The sequence below is a fragment of the Herpailurus yagouaroundi genome, unplaced genomic scaffold (genome assembly GCF_014898765.1).
Source record: "Herpailurus yagouaroundi ecotype Mexico unplaced genomic scaffold, PumYag 77, whole genome shotgun sequence".
In the NCBI taxonomy this organism is placed as follows: domain Eukaryota; kingdom Metazoa; phylum Chordata; class Mammalia; order Carnivora; family Felidae; genus Herpailurus; species Herpailurus yagouaroundi.
In genome coordinates, this window is record NW_024412388.1 from 2,881,448 (window position 1) to 2,898,947 (window position 17,500).

A 17,500-nucleotide genomic window follows, 5' to 3' on the forward strand; every position below is an offset into this window, starting at 1 on the left:
GGCTGCAGGGTGTCTAAGGAGGGGCAGGGGGCTTCCTGGAGGTGGTGGGAGAGGATGGGCCTGGAGAGTGTCCTCTTTGGAGCACCAGAGCCCCAAATCCCACCATCTGCAAAATGGCCCTTCCTGCCCCAAGTGAGGTGACCTCAAGATCACTGGGTGCCAAGGGACTCAGAGAGAGAGAGAAAGGGGGGGGGGTAGTTGTCAGCTTGTGTTGGGAATTAGTGCCAGAGGAAAAGGAGCCTCATCCCCTGACTCGGGGTGCATCAAGGAGAGTCTTGGGAGGAGACCCACCATCTGAGTTGGTAGGGGACAAGGTGAGGTCCCTCCCAGCTGGGGGCTTGGGCTCCATGCACGCAGGGACGGCGTGCTCTCAGCACTGTTCCTCCGCTAGTGGGGTCAGGGTTGTGAGAACCTGTCAGAGATCCATGATGATCGGGGTCCCCAGGGACCGCGGTCCTGTGACTGTCCTGGGACCCCTTTCTCTGCCTGACACCAGGTGACCGAACCACTCCCATCACTGGATGCCCTCATTCATTCGTTCCTTCAGCAAATATTTATGGGGGGTCTCCTGTGCATCCGGAGCTTCCCTGCTCCTCGGGGGACCCTGTGAGGAAGATGGGCTCCGTTCCTGTTCTCATGGGCATCAGCCCAGAGAAAGAGATCATCAAAGCCAGGAGGAGAGGGGCTGGGGGCCCCGGGGGGGGGGGTGCGGTCTGTTCTGGGTCGGCCGGGGGAAGGAGGAGGCTGAGCGGGAAGGAGCAGGGCTCTGGCCCCTGGAGTCTCAGCATCACTTTGGGTGGAGAACGGATGGTGGGGAGCAGGTGGGGCATCAGCTGAGGTGGTGGCCTGGGGAAGGGGGAGGGGAGATGGTGAGTGGACTCCAGGTGTGTCCCAGCAGGACAGGTGGTCTCCCCTAGGGGCCGTGTGCCAGTGTCCGGACAGAGTTCTGCTCGTCACACTTGTGGGGGGTGATGGGTACCGTTTGCATCTTGTGGGTGGAGGCTAGGGATGCCTCCAGACTCTTGCCCGGTCCTGCCCAAACCTGCATGCTCCGAGGCCGAGAACCCCTGCCTGGTGGGGAGGGATGGAGAGGGCTCGCTGAGCGTGTGTTTTCAGGATGGGGAGGGGAAGGGGGGGATCAGATGGCTTCTAGATTTCTGGCATTGCTGTCTTGGGCACACACGGATGGGGGTGCCGTTGTGAAGCGGCCAAGAGTTTTGCAGAGGCCGCGTGGAGCTCTGCTGGGAGCTGGCCATCAGGGGGGTCAGACTGGGGCAGCCAGCCTGGTGCAGACCCCGGGGAGGTGGAGTCGTGTTGGTGAGTGACCCCTGCATGTGCAAGGTCCAGGCCGTGGTATCGGATCTCCCACAGACAAGCCCCAGGCACCGAGGCCAGGACCCAAGGGAGCAGAGGCCGGGCAACAGTGGGAGAGGGTGCCTGTGTCTGCCCAGCTCCCGCCACGCAGACGTCGCTGGCCGCACGGCCTACACAGCAGACATTGGTTCCCCCCACCCCACCCCATCCTGGAGGCTGCAAGGCTGAGGTCAAGACGCCCACAGGGCTACCTCTTCCCGGGCCTCTCTCTGTGGCCTGTGGACACCCATCCTCTCCCTGTGTCCTCACACGGTCATCCCTCTGGGGGTGTCTGTGCCTTAATCCCCTCTTCTTATAGGAACACAGGTCCTGTTGGAGTACGACCCATCCTAATGACCTCAGTTTATCTTCATCACCTCTGCAAAGACCTGATCTCTACTGTCCCATTCTGAGGTCCCTGAAGGTTCGCACTTTCACACACGAATTTCGGAGGGACACACAGCAAGGCCTCAGGGAGGTGGGAGGGTGACCCTGAGGGAAGACGGCGCTTGGCCGGAGGCAGTGGGCGGCTGTCCTCAGCGTGGCCTGGGTTGTGTCTGCTGGGTTTGAAACTCAGCAGTCGTAGGTGGTCATGAGTGTCCACAGAGCGGGGTGTGGTAGCAGAGGGCTACAGATGCCCGTGACTGTGTGTGGAGTGGTCCGTCTGTGCGAGAACGTGCCCTGTGTCCCACCATGGCAGATGACCAGGCGTCTCTGGGCTCTGGCTTTGGGGTGCATTCTTCTCACCAGGGCCATGTTCCTATGAGAGCACGGCTCAGTGCCCAGCGGCTGCCTAGAAGGTTCAGGGCTTCCGTGGGCGGCTGTTTCTCTCCTCCCTCGTCCTCCCGTGAGGATCAGCATGGGTGGTCCTCGGGGAGAGGGCACTTTGCCCACACTGTCAGCCAGGGGACAGTGTTGGAGTCTCACGACCTTGGTAGATGGTGTTCAGTGACATCACTGAAGGCCTTTGGGTTTGGCCCGGAGGAGCCGTCCAGCCCCCTTGGTGGAGATGGTTCCCCCGAGACGGTGGAGGGTGATGTGGGTGACGGGCAGAGGGAGGCCGGATTTAGAGCCCGGCTCTGTTCCTATCACCCCCTCCACTTAACCCCTTCCCACCTCAGTGTCCCCATCTGTACAGCGGGAATGACCATTTCTGCCCCGTCTGCGACAGAAATGCCCTTTGGAGCGCGGAGCTCGGGTGCATGATGGAGATAAGATGTGGAGTCAGACCTGCGTGTCACAGATGCCACCAGAGAGCTTGTCAGTAGCTCACTGCCATCCGTGCTGGGGCACAGGGTGGAGAACTTTCCGGAGAATCGTTTGAAACCCTCTCGAGAGAGGATGATGCGGTCTGACACTGAACCCCTCTCGGCAGTCACATCCGGACAGAACCGCCCAGAGCTTGAGGCCAGGTGCTTTGGGATGAGGGGGAGGGCGGGGTGGAGGCCTCCTTGGCCCTCGTTCCCTCAGATCCCGGCGCCGGGGACTTGGCTTTCCCAGAAAACACAGGATTTCTTCCCCTTTCAAGTCACAGCTGCTGCCCAGAAGCTCTGGGCCTTCCTGGAAGAGCCACTCTGCCCCCCGGACCTTCCGGCAAGAAGTCCTGCAGCACCTGTTTCTTGGGACGGTGATGGCTGGGACGCCCTCGTCAGAAAGAGCTGGACACTGTGACCCAGCTGGCCCAGCCCCGCCGGCTTCTTTTGGAAAGAGTTTTCCCAAACGACGGTGTTTTGTCCTCACGCCAGCGGTGGCTGTCACAGCAGCTTTCTGCCAAGCTGTGTTTGCAGCCAAGCTCTGGACACACAGCTGGGAGACTCAGGCAGCACGGTGCCTGCCTGGTGGAGGTGGCCAGGACGCGGGGCGGCTCTCCAGTCTGGCACAGGAGGGAGAGCCGGAAAGGGGTGGCTGGGAATGTGTGTTCCCGTGCGCGTCTGTGCGTGCACACACGTTTGTGCGCGTACGTGTGAGTGCCTCTGTATGTAAGCGTGGGTGTGAATGTGTGTGCGTGTCTGTGCATGTACAAGTGTGTGTGTGTGTGTGTGTGTGTGTGTGTGTGTGTGTGTGTTGGGAGTACAGCCCAGGGATCGGATGAGTCGAGTCCCCGCAGGACACAGCGGGGAGTGGGAACCAACCGCACAAAAGCATCTTTGGTTCACACGGGGAGGCTTTTCTGAGACGCTGCCCCACACGTAGCTCTGTGCTCTCTAGAGGTAGTGAGCCCCCCGTCACTGCTTGTGTTCAGAGGCTGGGAAACCTCTGATGGTGGGTAGCGCAGGGATGTCTGGTCAGGGGGAGCTTCCTCCAGCTCGTGTGACTCTGGCTGGAAGCTTGTCCTGCACCCCAACCACTCAGTCCCTCTGCGCCCAGCCCCAGGGCGGGCAGCTGTGAAGTGAGTCCCAAGGCGCCCTGCGCTAGGAGGTGAACCGTCCTCACCGGTGCCTGGACAGGGGCTGCGTCTCGGAAGGTGTGGAGGGGGGTAAATGGGAACTGGCCCAGGAGACCTGTCCTGGGGCCACTGCCGGCGCTCAGGGGGGGCCTCACGCCCAGGGGCACTTCCCCAGGGCAGCACGTCTGTGTCTGTGGGCTCACCCACAGCCCATAGGGACTTGTGTCCAGTGTCCTCCCGGGTCGGCAGGTGGTGCTCGGGTGGGGTGCTGGGGTGGGGGGTAGAAGGGCTTCTCTCCTCGTCACATCCTCTCCTGATGGGGACACGGGGACTTTCTGTGGCTGGAGATGAGAGGAGCCGTGACCTACATTGTAGGATTTGCATAGATGATTCATGCACTCTTGGCAAGTCCAGCTTGTTTCCAAGTTACCACTGCCTTTTTCCCCATCCGTGGACTGAAGGTGGGTTGTCACATGGGCCACGGAGGAGCTGTGACAGCCCCCTCCCCACCACAGGACCTGTGTCCCGTGCAGGCTGCTGAATGAGTCCCTTGACCCCCTGCAAGGGCCCCGTTTCTCTCAGCCTCATTTACACTCAGGTATAAAGGACTGAGGACGGTGATGTGCTTGCCGCAGGGTGTGGAAAAGGCTGAGGACTTCGGGGCTCCCCCAGCTGGGCTGGGTCTGCCTTTGACCGTGGAAGGTGGACCCTCGTGCTGAAATCTGCACATCACAGACTCAGAAGGACCTTCAAGGTCATCTGCCCTTCCCCCAGCTCCAGTCAGCTGCCTGATGGACGGTTGTCTGTCCTTCTGCGTGGTGCTCCTGGCCCAGCGCCCGTGCCTCACGCAAGGCTCTGAGCCTCTCTGGTTCTCTGTGATTTCGCCTCCTTCAGTGCACCCACTCAGCTCCTACACACTGATCTCATCCCCCCCCCTCAGTTTTCCCTGAGGTGCAGGGACCCGGGGTGCCCTGCCCTGCTGAGTCCCTTGGAACGGGTGTCCTGGGAAGGACTCCAGCTTCACCCCAGCTTTTCCTAAGGGCTGGTCCTGGGAGTTCTGGAGCCAGTGGCGAGAGCAGGGGTCCCAGCCTTAGGCAGCCCCAGGCCCTTTGCTGAGAGCTCTGCTGGCATCTGGTTATCGTCGCATCCCCTTGCACATGGCGGGCGCATGGCCCCCTTGGGAGATGGTGCCCAGGCAGGTCCCTGTCCCCTGCGGTGGGTGAGGTAGCAGTGGAACTGGGCTTTCTGCCCCGGTGGCCCGGCCACCTTTCCCCCCCTGCCACGCCCTCCACACCCCCATCAACACCTGCTTCCCGTCTCTGTGGAGCCCATGGAGGGCCTGCTTTTGTCGGGTGGCGCACACAGAGCCCTAAACGCGCAACGACTTTCGTGCACGCCAGCGTGACAATGGCATCCCAGCCAGAAGGTGGGGGCCTTCCGCGGATGCTCTGGAAGCCGGGCCTTTGTTTCTGGGCGTCCACTCCTCCGGGTCAGGACGGTCGGCGATGAGCGGTGTGTCGCCGGGAGCCGCAGGTGGGGGGCTCGGGGTGCCTGCTTCCCAGCGTGAGAGGGGCCCGGACAACTGCGTGCTCCTGGCACCCCTTCTGCTGGGCTGAACGCTCGCCTCCCCCAGGCTCGCAGTTGTATCGAGAGACTTCTTCCCAGAGAACACGCCGCTGCTATTTCTGGCTTCTCTCTCTTGTGCGAGAGGAGAGTAGCAGTGTTCCTTCTCCGAGGGCCACCGAGCGAGCGGCATGTGGCGGTGGTGGAAGGTGCTGAGCCCAGGGCCGGGCGTGGGGCCATCGCGCAGCCCGCGTGGGTTACGGATCGGTGCGCTCTCCCTGCCCCCTCCTGTCTGGGCTGGATTTCCGAAAACGCGTGTTAGTGCGCTGGCTCTGGTCTTCTCCCGTGACTGCGTGAGAAATTGCCCGTGAACATCTGCCTGGCCGGACATCCTGGCAGGGGGCAGCCTGGAGAGGCAGCACGCAGGCCGGGGGCCACCGTGTGCCTGTGCTGTGCCCAGGGCCCTGTTCGGAGGGGTCACCCGGCACCCAGCACCGTGTGCCCGCGGTGTCCCTTCCTCCCTACTGTCCTATCCTTGATCTCTTGATAAAAGTGGACATAAAGTAGGACCGACATGGTCTGAGCGAGGAATGGACTGTGCTCCTCTGCTCCCAACCCTGTACGACCCCCAGGGGAGCCTCTGGAAACGTTAGTGATGCTGGACTTCTCCCCCGAAGATGATGGTTAGTGGGTGCACAGTGGGGCCTGGGTCCCAGCATTTTGTGAGCACCACCCTCCCCCCCCCTCCCCCCCCCCCCCCCCCCCGCAGGTGACTCTCATGGGAGGCCCAGGCGGAGAACACATTCTGGCAGTTTGCAGGGCTCTCCTGGGCCTCCTCGTTCTGCCTTGACTTTGGTGTTGGGGGCGGATCACCAGGCAGCAAGGTTCCGGTCCAGCTCTTATAAACCGTCTGGCTTTGCCGAGTCTGCGCTTTCGCCCGGAGGGACATGACTTGACCCTGGGCCGGGGGCCCATCTGGACCTCCGCCCCCACCTGCAGAGGAAGCGTGGGAGGTGTGGCCCAGGGTACCTGCCAAGGTGGGCTGGCAGACCTGGGGAGGCTGCCCGGCCGCTGGGGCAGCTGCTGGCCACATCCTGGGCACTGCCCAGAGAGGGCACAGAAACGAGGTAGGAGGGACCATAGCTGAGCCGAGGGGACCTGCTGGTCCTGGAGGGCTGGTCCTAGCGGGGACCAGAGACCCGGCCACAGCAGCAGGGCTGTGTCAGTCTCGCAGAAGCCCTGCTCCCCGCTCCTGGGGAGAGAACATTCCCACCCACGGTGCTACCCACCCACCGCTTGTCACCACCTCACTCCTCCAGAATGCTTGCGGGCACGTTGCCCAGGCAACCAGAACGCCAGCACGTTGCTATCCTTCAGTCTCCTCCAGGCACCTGTGAAGGCTGTCGAGAACATCCCCCGTGCCTCCGAATCCTGCCGACGCCCTGCTCCAGAGCTCCCAGAGAGAGCAGGAGCCTCCTCAGGACCACTGACAGCCTCGAGGGGTGTGTGTGTGTGGGGGGGGGGGGGGCCATGGCTGGTGCTGGTGGGTGCCCACAAGGAGCCAGGCGTCCAGTAGTCCCCACGGAGTCCTGTGACACCCCGTGGCGTGGGGCAACAGAGGCACAGAGAGGTTGTGTGGATTGCCCATGCTCACACAGCCAGCATATTGTGGCACCGGGATAGAAGCCAGGCAGCGGGGCCCGAGTTCCCTGTGTCCCCAGCGTCCAGTGCTCCTTCTGCAGCAGGAGTGGGTGGGTCATCTCTGAGCCTCTTTCTCCGGGGGATAACGATGGTCATTCCCCCCTCACCAGGCCCTCGGAGGAGCAAAGAGAATACGGGCGGGGGGCGGTTCTCAGCCCCGGCCCTGTGGACACTGGGGCCGCTACGTCTTTGTGGGGGCCGTCCTGGGCACTGCCGGAGGCTCTCCGTATCTCGGGGCTCTCACTAAGTGCCAGTCGCACCCCTGAATGGTGACAACCAAAAGTGTCTGTGGACATTGCTGACTGTCCCCCGGGGGTAAAATCACCCCCGGGGAGAATGGCTGATATGTGTGTGAATGTGCCTCATGGGCCACAAGGCAGCAGCGAGGTGCCCAGTAATCACCTGCGGGAGCCTGTGAAGCAATGTCCGGGAACCGCGGGGCCTCGGCTGCTGTACAAGGCTGGCAGGAGTGTGGAGTAGCACCTGCCGGGGACCGGTGCCCTCCGAGCACCCCCACCCCGGGGGAGGAGCCACCATGCGGATGGTCGAGGGACTAGAGCCTCCATGGCTGTGGGTCATGGAGGTTTCGTTTGCTTTACTTTTCTCAGTGTGTCCCCGGTCCCACGGGTCTGGGATTGTTGGGACCCTAAGTCCCTGAGTCCTGGACTCGGGGTCCAGGTGTGTTGGCAGCTTGCTGCGCGGGGCTCTTGTTGGCCTCATGCGGGTGCTGAGTGCTGCCCCCTGCCCCCGCCCCCTGCTGAGTGGGCAGGACATTCGCACCAGCCCTGGCCCACCCAGGGTGGGACCCAGGAGTCTGACTGAGGAGTGGACCCACTCCAGTGGGGGGAGGGCGCTCAGGGACCCCAGAATCGCACAGCTGGCGCCCCTGCTCTGGGGTGGGCCGGAGCACCCTTGGTGTCGTTCCCAAGGTTTCTATCCCAAGCGAATGAATGGTTCCTACACTGCTCCTTCCCGTGAATCAAGTATCACGTGTGTGCCTGACATCCTTGGGGCCACTGAGGACGAAAGCCTTGTAGGCGCCCCAGCACACCTTTCCTGAAAGAGAGGGGCGCTCTTAATCGTAGTGAGTCACGGGGTAGAGTGAGCGAGGGGTGGCTCTGACAGGACAGTAATGACATCGGGTGGGGAAGCCATTCAAGTGAGTCACGGCTGCCCTTTTCTTTCATTAGGAAAATTGAGCCAGTGACTACCTTCCAGAAGAAAGTGCGAGCTCTCTTCCGGAGCTGAGGCGGGGGTGTCCTGCCCCGAGTGGGGGTGCGGGAGGGTGGGTCTCTGCCCCCGGAGTCTGGCCGGAGGCGCTGCACCTGTTGGCGGTTGGGGGCACAAGTGCGAAGGGGAAAGAGGGGCAGCCTGCTGGCCCCCTCTGTGCGGGGCCGTCGTGCCAGAGAACTTGGAGCCACAGGGGTCGAGAAACCTAACCCACACTGGGCCCCAGGGTCTCGCTCCCCACCAAAAGCCACGTTTCCCTGCCTGGCGGAGCTCAGGTCCTCCAGAACAGCGTGATCAGAGGAAGGCCATGCTCCTTTGTGGGTGCTCCCACCCTGAGACCCCACCCCCACCCCCAGGTGGACGTCCCTTCACCCGGGGAGCCCCTGCCGAGGCCCCTTCACCCCCGGCGTGACCCCCACATCCAGACCTGTCCTGGTCCCGCCCTGCTTTGTTGGTGGTTTGCGTTTGCAAGAACCCTGCGGATTTTCAGAAACTGAAGAACAAAGCGGATAGAGGCTCTGTGTTCTCTGCTCCCAGACTCCCCTCCGCTTCACTGTCACGTCGCCACGGGGCACGTGTCCTCACCGTACCGTCCGAGAAGCCTGCACTTTATCCGGACTTCCCTAGCTTTTCGCCGACTTCCTCTTTCTCCTCCAGGATCCCACTCAGGGCAGCGCCCGGCACTTAGGTGGTCAGGTCTCCTTGGGCTCCTCTTGGTGGTGACGGGTTTTCAGACTTCCCCGGTGTTTGATGACCTTGACTGCGTGGAGGAGGACGGGCCAGGTATCCTGCCAGATGTCCCTCATCGGGATTCGTGTGGTGGTTTTCTCGTGGTCGGGTGGGAGGAGGGGCAGTGCCCTCCCCACCACGTCACGTCAGGAGTGCCTGCTGTCAGCATGACTCGCCACCGTGCAGATGACCTTGACACTGGCCACGGCCCTGGGTGCCAGGTGTCTCCACTGAAAAGTGACTTCCCTCCCCTTTCCATGGGCTAATTTTGGGAAGCAGGTCACTAAGCACAGCACACACTGTTGGGGGACACCCGCTTCTTGTAAACTCTTCAAAACTCACCCGTTTCATAGCCGGAGGAAACGGAAGGGGACCCAGCTAAGGAAGTCACCATCCCAAACATCTGTGAACCAACCTCTCCATCAGACAGAATCACTGACTGTGGCTGGCGCCCCAGACGAGCTGATGACAAGCCCTTGAGTGGACACTCTGGGGGCAGGGGCGACCCTTGGTAATGTAGTGCTGGGATTGTGGTGGTGGGGGGGGCTTGTCACTGACTGTGGCGAGATTCCCAGGCAGCCCGTGGGCCACGTGGTCCCTGGGCCCCTGCGTGAGCCTTCAGCCGAACCCAGAGTCTCAGCGCCCCGGGGCTCTTGCCTGTCAGAGGCAGTTCCCGCCAGCCCCCTGGGGACAAGTGTGACCTTAACCACAAGACAAGTCTTTGTCTCCCTTAATCGACAGTGGTTTCTTCTGTGAAGAAAACACACAGAAGGCAGCGAATTCAATCTCAAGCCCTTGAATCGTATGAACCTGTTCTTAGGGAAAAAAAGATTTCAATAAAAATGTAAAAGGGGGAAAAGCCAGAAAAGCTAGAAACCAGAAAATAAAGGTGGATGGAGCCGTGGCTCTGATGGGGACGCGGCCGGCCGGAGGTGGGGGAGCTCGCCCTTCAGAGTTGGGGCTGGGGTGCGGTCCTGCGTGGGCCGTGGGGCTCAGAGGGGCCGGGCAGCCGGGCGCTCAGAGGAGCCCAGGACCCCGCGAGGACCGTGCGCAAGCCTGAAAGGTCTCCAGTGCACACTGTGCACCGTGCCGGCAGCTCCCCCATCCGGACCCTGCCCCCACCAGCCGCCACCCCTCCCCCCCTCAGCGGGCAGGGCCCGAGGGCAGAGTGGGACGCCATGCCCACCCCAGGCTGGTCCCTCCACCCTTGGACGCAGCCACGTGATTTACATGCCCCAAACTCAGTGGTTTTCACGTATCCTCAAGGTTGTGCAGCCATCAGCACTATTCCTTCCAGAACATTCTTATCACCCCTAAGAGAAACCCTACAATCATTAGCAGTCACCGCCCCCCACCCCCTGCTCCTGGCGACCAGGAATCTACTCTCTGTCTCTGGATTCACCGATTCTGGGCATTGGGTAGGAGTAGAAGCGAACGACGTGGTGTCTGACATGACCAGCTGCTTCTTCCCCCCCGCCGTGACCTGGGCGGGCTCTGTCCACACTGCAGCGTGTATCTGCCTGCTTTCCTTTTTCAGGCCGAAGAGCGTCCCCCGGGCCGGGGGGGGGGGTGTCACACTGTCCACGCACCTGGTGGACACTTGGGTCGTTTCTGCTTCCCGCTATGGTGAATGGAGCTGCCCTGAACGCGCGTGTGCACATGTTTGTGTGCACTTGTGTTTATCCCCAAGAGGGGAAGGTGCAGGGTCGGCGGGTAACTGAGGCTTTGCGGAACCTCCCAACCGCATGCAAGAGCGCCCGTCTCCCACACCCTTCCGTGACAGGAGGCCTGGACCTGTCGTGGCACCGGTAGCCGCCCCCATGGATGCAGAGCCGGGGGCATGTTCCCAAGGGGCCTGCGGATGCCCTGGAGGTCTGCACTGTGGCCTGGCCTCCTTGGTGTTTCCCGTGGCGGCTCTGACGGCCGCTGGTGGTGGTGGCAGCCACAGGCCTCCCTCCTGCACGTGGGAGGGGCACTCCGCTGCCGTGGATAGTGGCCGACAGCCCTCCGCCTGGGGCCTCGCAGCCCTGTGCCAGAACGTGTCAGAGGGCAGAGCGCTCCTGGGTCCAGGCCCGCTGGAAGGATGGAGAGGGGTCCCGTGCTGCACCTCGTGTGGCGGGACCCCCTGACGCCGGGGCACAGCAGCAGCGTCCCAGGAAGTACCCCGCGTGTGGCTCAAGACCGTGGAGGTCTGGACGGCACATGTGGGCTGGCCGGCTCCAGTGACAGAGCAGAGGCCCTGGGACCTTTAACCCCTGTAGGGAGACCTCGGGTCCCTGCAGGCCACAGAATCTGCCCCTGACCTCCCTGTGGGAGGGGCTGTGTCTGTCCCCGACCCCAGCCCGGTGTCTCCCGGCTGCCGGCGTGAAGGGGAGCGTCTGTGTGTCCCGACTCATCCACCTGCCCTCCTAATGTCCCCTCTCTGGACAAATCCACTGCTTCCAGAAGGAAGAACCTGGACTCGAAGAGGAGAAACAAAGCGAGTTCCCTGCCGTTGCTTTCGCTGGGTTTCTCTGCATAACAGCTGGGTGGCGTGGAAATGAGGGGGTTTCTATGGTAACCAATTACAGCTCATGATTGGTGAAAAATGACAGAAATATCCCGTGTGTGAAGTGATGCTGGGGCAGGCCAGCAGGCACGGGCTTGGGTGCTGTGGTCTTAATTTCCTGGGGCGGCGTTTCTCCGGGTCCTGACGGCTCGTGGCTTCTTCCGTGGCTGCTCTTTACTGCGCCTGCTTGCAGGGGCCCGATGGTGCCTGCTGGGGCCTGGTGAGGCCTGGGTGTGTCTGCTGAGGCCTGCTGAGGCCTGTGGAGGTCTGATGGTACCTGGCATTGCCTGGTGGGACCTGAGGGGACTGATGTCGCCTGGTGAGGGCTGGAGGGGCCTGGCCTTACTTGGTGATGGCTGGAAGGGGCTGGTGGGACCTGGTGGGGGCTGTGAGGGCTGGAAGGGCCTGGTGGTGCCTGGTGAGGCCCTCCGGGCCGAGGCGCCACTCTTGCTTGACGAAGGGCCCCATGTCCCTGGGGGTTGGACTCCTATCCAGATGTGCAGAGTGGCGGGAGAACCGGGGGGGTCTGAGGCATCGATCCTCACTGAGTCACCTGTGGCCACAGAGGAGCTGTGTTACTCTGTGCGTGGGGGTGTCTCACACTGACCTAAATTTCCGTGCACAGTGACAGTGGCCCTGGTCCCTGCACGGAGCTTGGCTGGCTGTGCAGAGAAATTGCACGCGGGCAGAAACTCGGTGCGGAGGCATTAGCATAATGAGCAAACTCTAATTTCTGCAGCAAAGCACCTTCATTCTGATTAAAATACTGGGGCCTTTTTATTTGGGGATTAGTCCTCTTTGGTAATTAGCGCTCATTAATACAAGTTCCTTTCAACGTCCTGATGACAGGCAGGGAGCTGCACGTGCCTGAGTGCACACGAGAGAGGAGGCGGCCCCAGGCACGTGGGGTGAGTGCAGAGCGGGGCGGGTTGGGGGGGGGGGTAGCTCACACAGACACAGGCCCACACGCCCGCCGACATGTGCGGACCCCACACTGGCCGCACACGTGCACACACGCACACATATGTGACAGATGGGTACACAGACACCCCCATAGACTCACACTCGTGCACACCTGCTGACACACTCACACCCCCAGGTACATCCGGGCCCCACGTCAGCCCTCACACACACCGATATGGCGTCCTGAGGCACACTCCGTGCACACTCACATGCACACGTGACTCACTCACATGCGGCCTCCTGCTCACTCACTCATTTATTCCCTTTTAAAGTCACGCAAACCCTCATGGAGAAAAACCATGAGCTGTTTCTTCTACGGGGCTGGTCTCGAGCAGCTTTTCTGGCTGGCGGCTTAGCACACCGGACGCCCTCGCCGCCCCCGCCCACAGCGGTCACTCAACTTCTGGATCCCTGTCAGGGTTCGCACGTGGGGCTGGTGACAAGTACTCACTTTGAATGGCGCCTGTGCCCAGCCCTCGATTGTCTGAGCCGGTGGGAGAGGGGGCATGGGCCCGGGGCCCCCAGACCCTCTGCGTGCCTGTCCGCTGTGCTCTGGGTGCTCACCTGACGCCCGTGCCCCCACCTGGCTTCACTGTCCCCACAGCCCCGTCCGCTGTCCCCGGTGGCATGGGGTGCGCCCTTCCCACAGCCTTCCTGGCACTCAGGGGGTGGGCGCTAGGGTTTCAAAGGGTCCCTGTGCTGAAGATAAATAGGGGAAGCCGAGATGTCACCAGAATGGCACTTGGGCCGAGTTGGTGCATCGATAAACTTCCAGCTTATCCACAGCAGGTCTCATTTTTTCTGAACCGAATCCAGAAATAAGTTTTCCCAGCGTACAGCCTCCGAGGCCACAGGCTGCTTTAAGACACGCACATTTGCCTGCGATGGGGGGGGGGGGGGGGGGGGGGTCGCGGACCACGGTGCCGGGTCGGGGCTCAGTAGATGCTGGGCCTCCGTGCCCCCTGTGAAGTCCCGTGAGCCCCCCTGGCTCATCCCCACCACGAGCGCCCCTGTCCCCAGGCCTCAGGAGGGGCAGGATGTGTGCTCAGAGACGCCTGCCCCGGGCCTGTAACTTGCGTGACCCGAGGGGCAGACCGAGCCCCCAGCGCTGCCATTCTCCTACCTCGCGCCCCTCCGTGTCTCCGTTTTAATCTGGTCTTTGAGGTCATCTTGCCAGCTGAGCTGGGGGTTTTGAGCCTCGCTTTCTTTGCGCGGTCGCGGCCGGCCGGCCGCGTGGGCTGCACGCTCCCGGGTAGACAGGTGCGGTGCAGGCGGGGCGGCCGAATCCCGGGAGCAGGTGCGTGGCGGCCGAGCCTCTAAGATGCCGCTCGAGAGATGGCCCTTGAGCAGGACTGCGGAGTCCCCGGATGGAGCGTTTCGGTTTCCCTCGTGCGGTTAGGGTCAGCGCTCTTTCCCCGTCGTGGTGGGGGCGGAGGGACGGCCGGCAGAGCCCCGAGCCCCCAGCTGACACTGCTCTCTCTTTTCCATGCAGTTCCATGTGCATCCGCTGGCCGGGCTGCTCCGTAGGAAGCCATGCTTGGATACTTATAGCCATGTTTCAGCTCGCCATGGATCTGCCCTCGTGTGAGTCCCTGGGCCCGGGCCCCGACTTCCGGCTGCTGCCCCGGCCACCGCAGCGGCCGCCCCGGCTGTGGAGTTTGAAGAGTGGACAGGCCGCGCGCATCCCTGTGCCCGTGTGGAGCCCGCGCCCGGCCCGCGTGGAGCGCAGCCACGGCCAGATGCCCAGCCCGCGCGCCAAACGGGCGCACAGACCCAGGGACCAGGTGGCCACCCTGGTGCCCAGAGGCGGGCTCGCCAAGCCCCCGGCCACAGCCGGATCCAGCCCTTCCCTCGGCTCCTCCTCCGCCGCGGCCCCCTCGCCCACGGCGGGTGGTGCGGCCGGCACGGACCAGCAGGCCCTCCTGCGGAGAGGGAAAAGGCACGTGCAGGGGGCCGGCTTCAACGGCTTTGACTTCCGGGGCAGCAGGCCCACCACCGAGACGGAGTTCATCGCCTGGGGACCCACGGGGGAGGAGGAGGCCCCGGAGTCCAACACATTTCCAGGCCTTTACGGCCCCACCACGGCTTCCATCTCACAGACACGGAAGACGACCGTGGCCATCGCCACCACCGCCGCCACGGCCACCACGGCCACCTCCATGACGCTGCAGACTAAGGGGGCCACTGAGCCCCTGGGCCCAAGGAATAGGATCCCGGTTGGGGCTAGCACAACGGAGCCTTCCACCAGTCCCAGCAAAGACAATGGCGAAGACGTCAAGCCCCCACGAATTCTGGGGGAGACCTCAGGTACAGCCACCTCTTTTCTGGTTGGGGCTCGGTCCGGGGTGGGTAGGGAGGAGGGCACCCCGGGGGTGTGGCTTCCGAGAGATGCCCAACTCGGCCTGGGTGACACGACTTGGCAGGACTCCCCATCTCTGAGCGACAGAACCGAAAACAATGGCAGTGTTGACAGTCAGGTGGCAGCCTTGGGGACAGAGGGGGCATGCGTGTCCATGGACTTGTGTGTCCTGCAAACAGGGGTTGTCCTGTAGCCAAGCTGTTCCGGCTGGTCGAAGGGGGATGGTAGAGGGTCTCTCCTTAGTGGTGGCCCTGAAAGGGACGTTGTGCCTTCCTTGCCTGTGTTAAGGGCATCCAAACCCTGCCAGGCCCAGAGCCACATCTTCCCCAATGGCAGAGGACCTGACTTCCGGGCCAGCCTGGGGGTGAGATGCGAGCACACTTGCTGATGGGATCGGGGACGTTTGGAGTCTTCAAAAACCCTCAAGGGTGTAGCCCTGTGGAGGGGTGGCTGCGAGACTGGCCCGGAGTTAGGGATCACTTTAAACAGCAGAAGAGATTGAGGTCAGGTGTAAGGAAGGTCTTCCTGCGGTATCCGCTGAGGTCCTGCACACTGATTCGGGTTGGGGAGCATCTTTTCCCTGGAGACGGCTTAGCAGGTGTCTGGCGGATGGGGGTCAGGAGGCACGGCTCTGGTTCTCCTGCCTCCGTTTACCCTCGGTGCATATGGACGGTTACCATTTCTTGGCCTTCAAGTATCTACTGCAGCGTGGTTTTGTTTTTCGTTCTCCTCCTGTGCCTCCTCTTCCAGTTGCTTCTAAAGGCGTAGCCCTTGAGAACCTCCCAGGCCACAGCTTGTCCACAGGGTCAGACATGCACTCAGCTTCCTGGCCCACTGAGGGAGAGTGCAGAGTCCGGGACCCTGTGTTCCTACCTGCGTCCAGCTCCCTCTGCCTCTGTGGGGGCCACGGCCCCACGCCCACCGGGACCAGGGTGTTCACAGGTCAGATCTGCCCACACACCTCCTGGGCCAACGGTGGTACTTTTTGGTTCATAAAACAGGATGCAAACTGCAGGGTGTCAGCACGAAGGGGTGAGGGTGACGTGGGCCTCCTCCAGCTCCCCGTTTCTTTGCTTCTCCACATCCTAAGGGCTTGGGCTCCGCAGGCCCCACGCAGGCACTCTCAGGACCCAGGGAGCAGAAGGGTATCGCTCCTCGGGGTCTGTCGGCCGCATCGGTGGTTTTCCTATAGCTCTGGCCTTGGTCGGGAGTTGCACAGGTTTTCACCGAGTGGGTGGCTTTTGTTCCATGACCTACTTCCTGCCTTCACCTGGTCGAGAGAACTGCAAGTTTTATTCTGAGCAATTCTTTCCTAGAGAGCAACATATCTATGAAAGCAGGAGACCCATCTCCATCTCAAAGCCAGGGGCCAGGGCCAGGCCCCGGGGACGCAGGCTGTGGGCTCGGAGCACTGCGGGACAAGGTCTGCAGGCTGTCACAGGCCATCTCCTGGGCTGCCTTTGCCCAGTCACTACAGACATGCAGCCCACAGTTCATCATGTCTGTGCTGGGCGCCCGAAAGCGGTTTACAAAGCATTTGTTTTTACTTCAGTAAATTCACAAGGCATCCTCGTAACAGAAGGCGGTGCTGCCTGCGTTCACTGTCATGCCCTCTACATACGTCACTTACCGCAGAGGCACGGCTGAGAAGACGTGTTCCCGTTGATTCCAAATTACATTTGTTATCACTAAAAGTTAAATGCTCGGGACAGCATCAGAAGGCTCACCAAATTAATTCACAGTACACTGGATGTTACTAATCCAAATCGACAGATGCTTATCTTGGAAAAGATTTATGGTTCTTCATAATATAATCTGGTGCGAGATTAATTTGTTTAGCAAAACAGATTTCAAGGGAGGGGGAATATGTGTGTTTGCTTTTAGTGCAGAGAAATGTGAATTCTGGGAAGTGATGCAGGATGCTGAGAAGGGGTGCCAGCGGCCTCAGCATCCCGGCCAAACAAGGCAAGACAGGAAGTGCTGAGGTGAAGCCTCGAGCTGGGTGTGTTACGGCCCAGCTGGTCCTGTGTAAGTGGCCCAAGGCCGGGCACGGAGAGCCCAGGCTGGCACCCTGTGAATCCCCTTGCCCTGGCAGCACCAGACGTGGGCCTGGGCTCCCGACTCTTTGTGGAGCATGACAGCTGCTCGCGCTTCTCAGGAAGAATTCAGGCTGCAAGGGTGGTCTTGGGGGTCCCAGAGCTGTGGCCCGGGAGACTGTGCGTGCCGTGCACAATTAGCGATATGTGCGTCCAGACCTCAGATCGCCCGTGAATCTGGGCTTTGCTGCACGGAGCTGTGTGACCATGGGGGAAGTTCTCGTCTCTCTTGGCTGCATTTTCTTCACCAGGAAAATTGAAGTTTAGAAACATCTCTTCCAAACGATTGTCATGAGATTCAGCGCGTCAACACCAAGCACAAACTCAGAACCCTGCCCACACTCCAGGTGTTTCTATACCCAGCAAGAGTACCTCCAAGGAGAAGCTGGCAAGTGTCAAGGGCAAACAGGCTGCCAGGGACATGGGGATCTTCTCATCTCAGACACTCCCAGCTCTGCCCACTCACTGCTGAGGGTATCGCAATGGGGAGAATTAAGGTTTGGGGAAGCGATGTGAAGAATTTGTCAGGTCAGTTCCGTTGGCCCAAGGAGTGTCTTTGGAATCAGGTTTGG

General features: G+C 61.6%; 1 protein-coding gene across 1 annotated transcript in view; it reads left to right on the top strand.

The window, feature by feature from the left end:
* AJAP1 (adherens junctions associated protein 1) overlaps window positions 1–17,500 on the top strand; it is a 127,056-nt gene that overhangs the window by 40,378 nt on the left and 69,178 nt on the right. Inside the window, exon 2 of the mRNA XM_040459482.1 lies at window positions 13,966–14,780. Coding sequence (XP_040315416.1) covers window positions 13,970–14,780 — 811 coding nt within the window. The 5' untranslated portion in view covers window positions 13,966–13,969. The remainder of the gene's footprint in view (window positions 1–13,965; window positions 14,781–17,500) is intronic.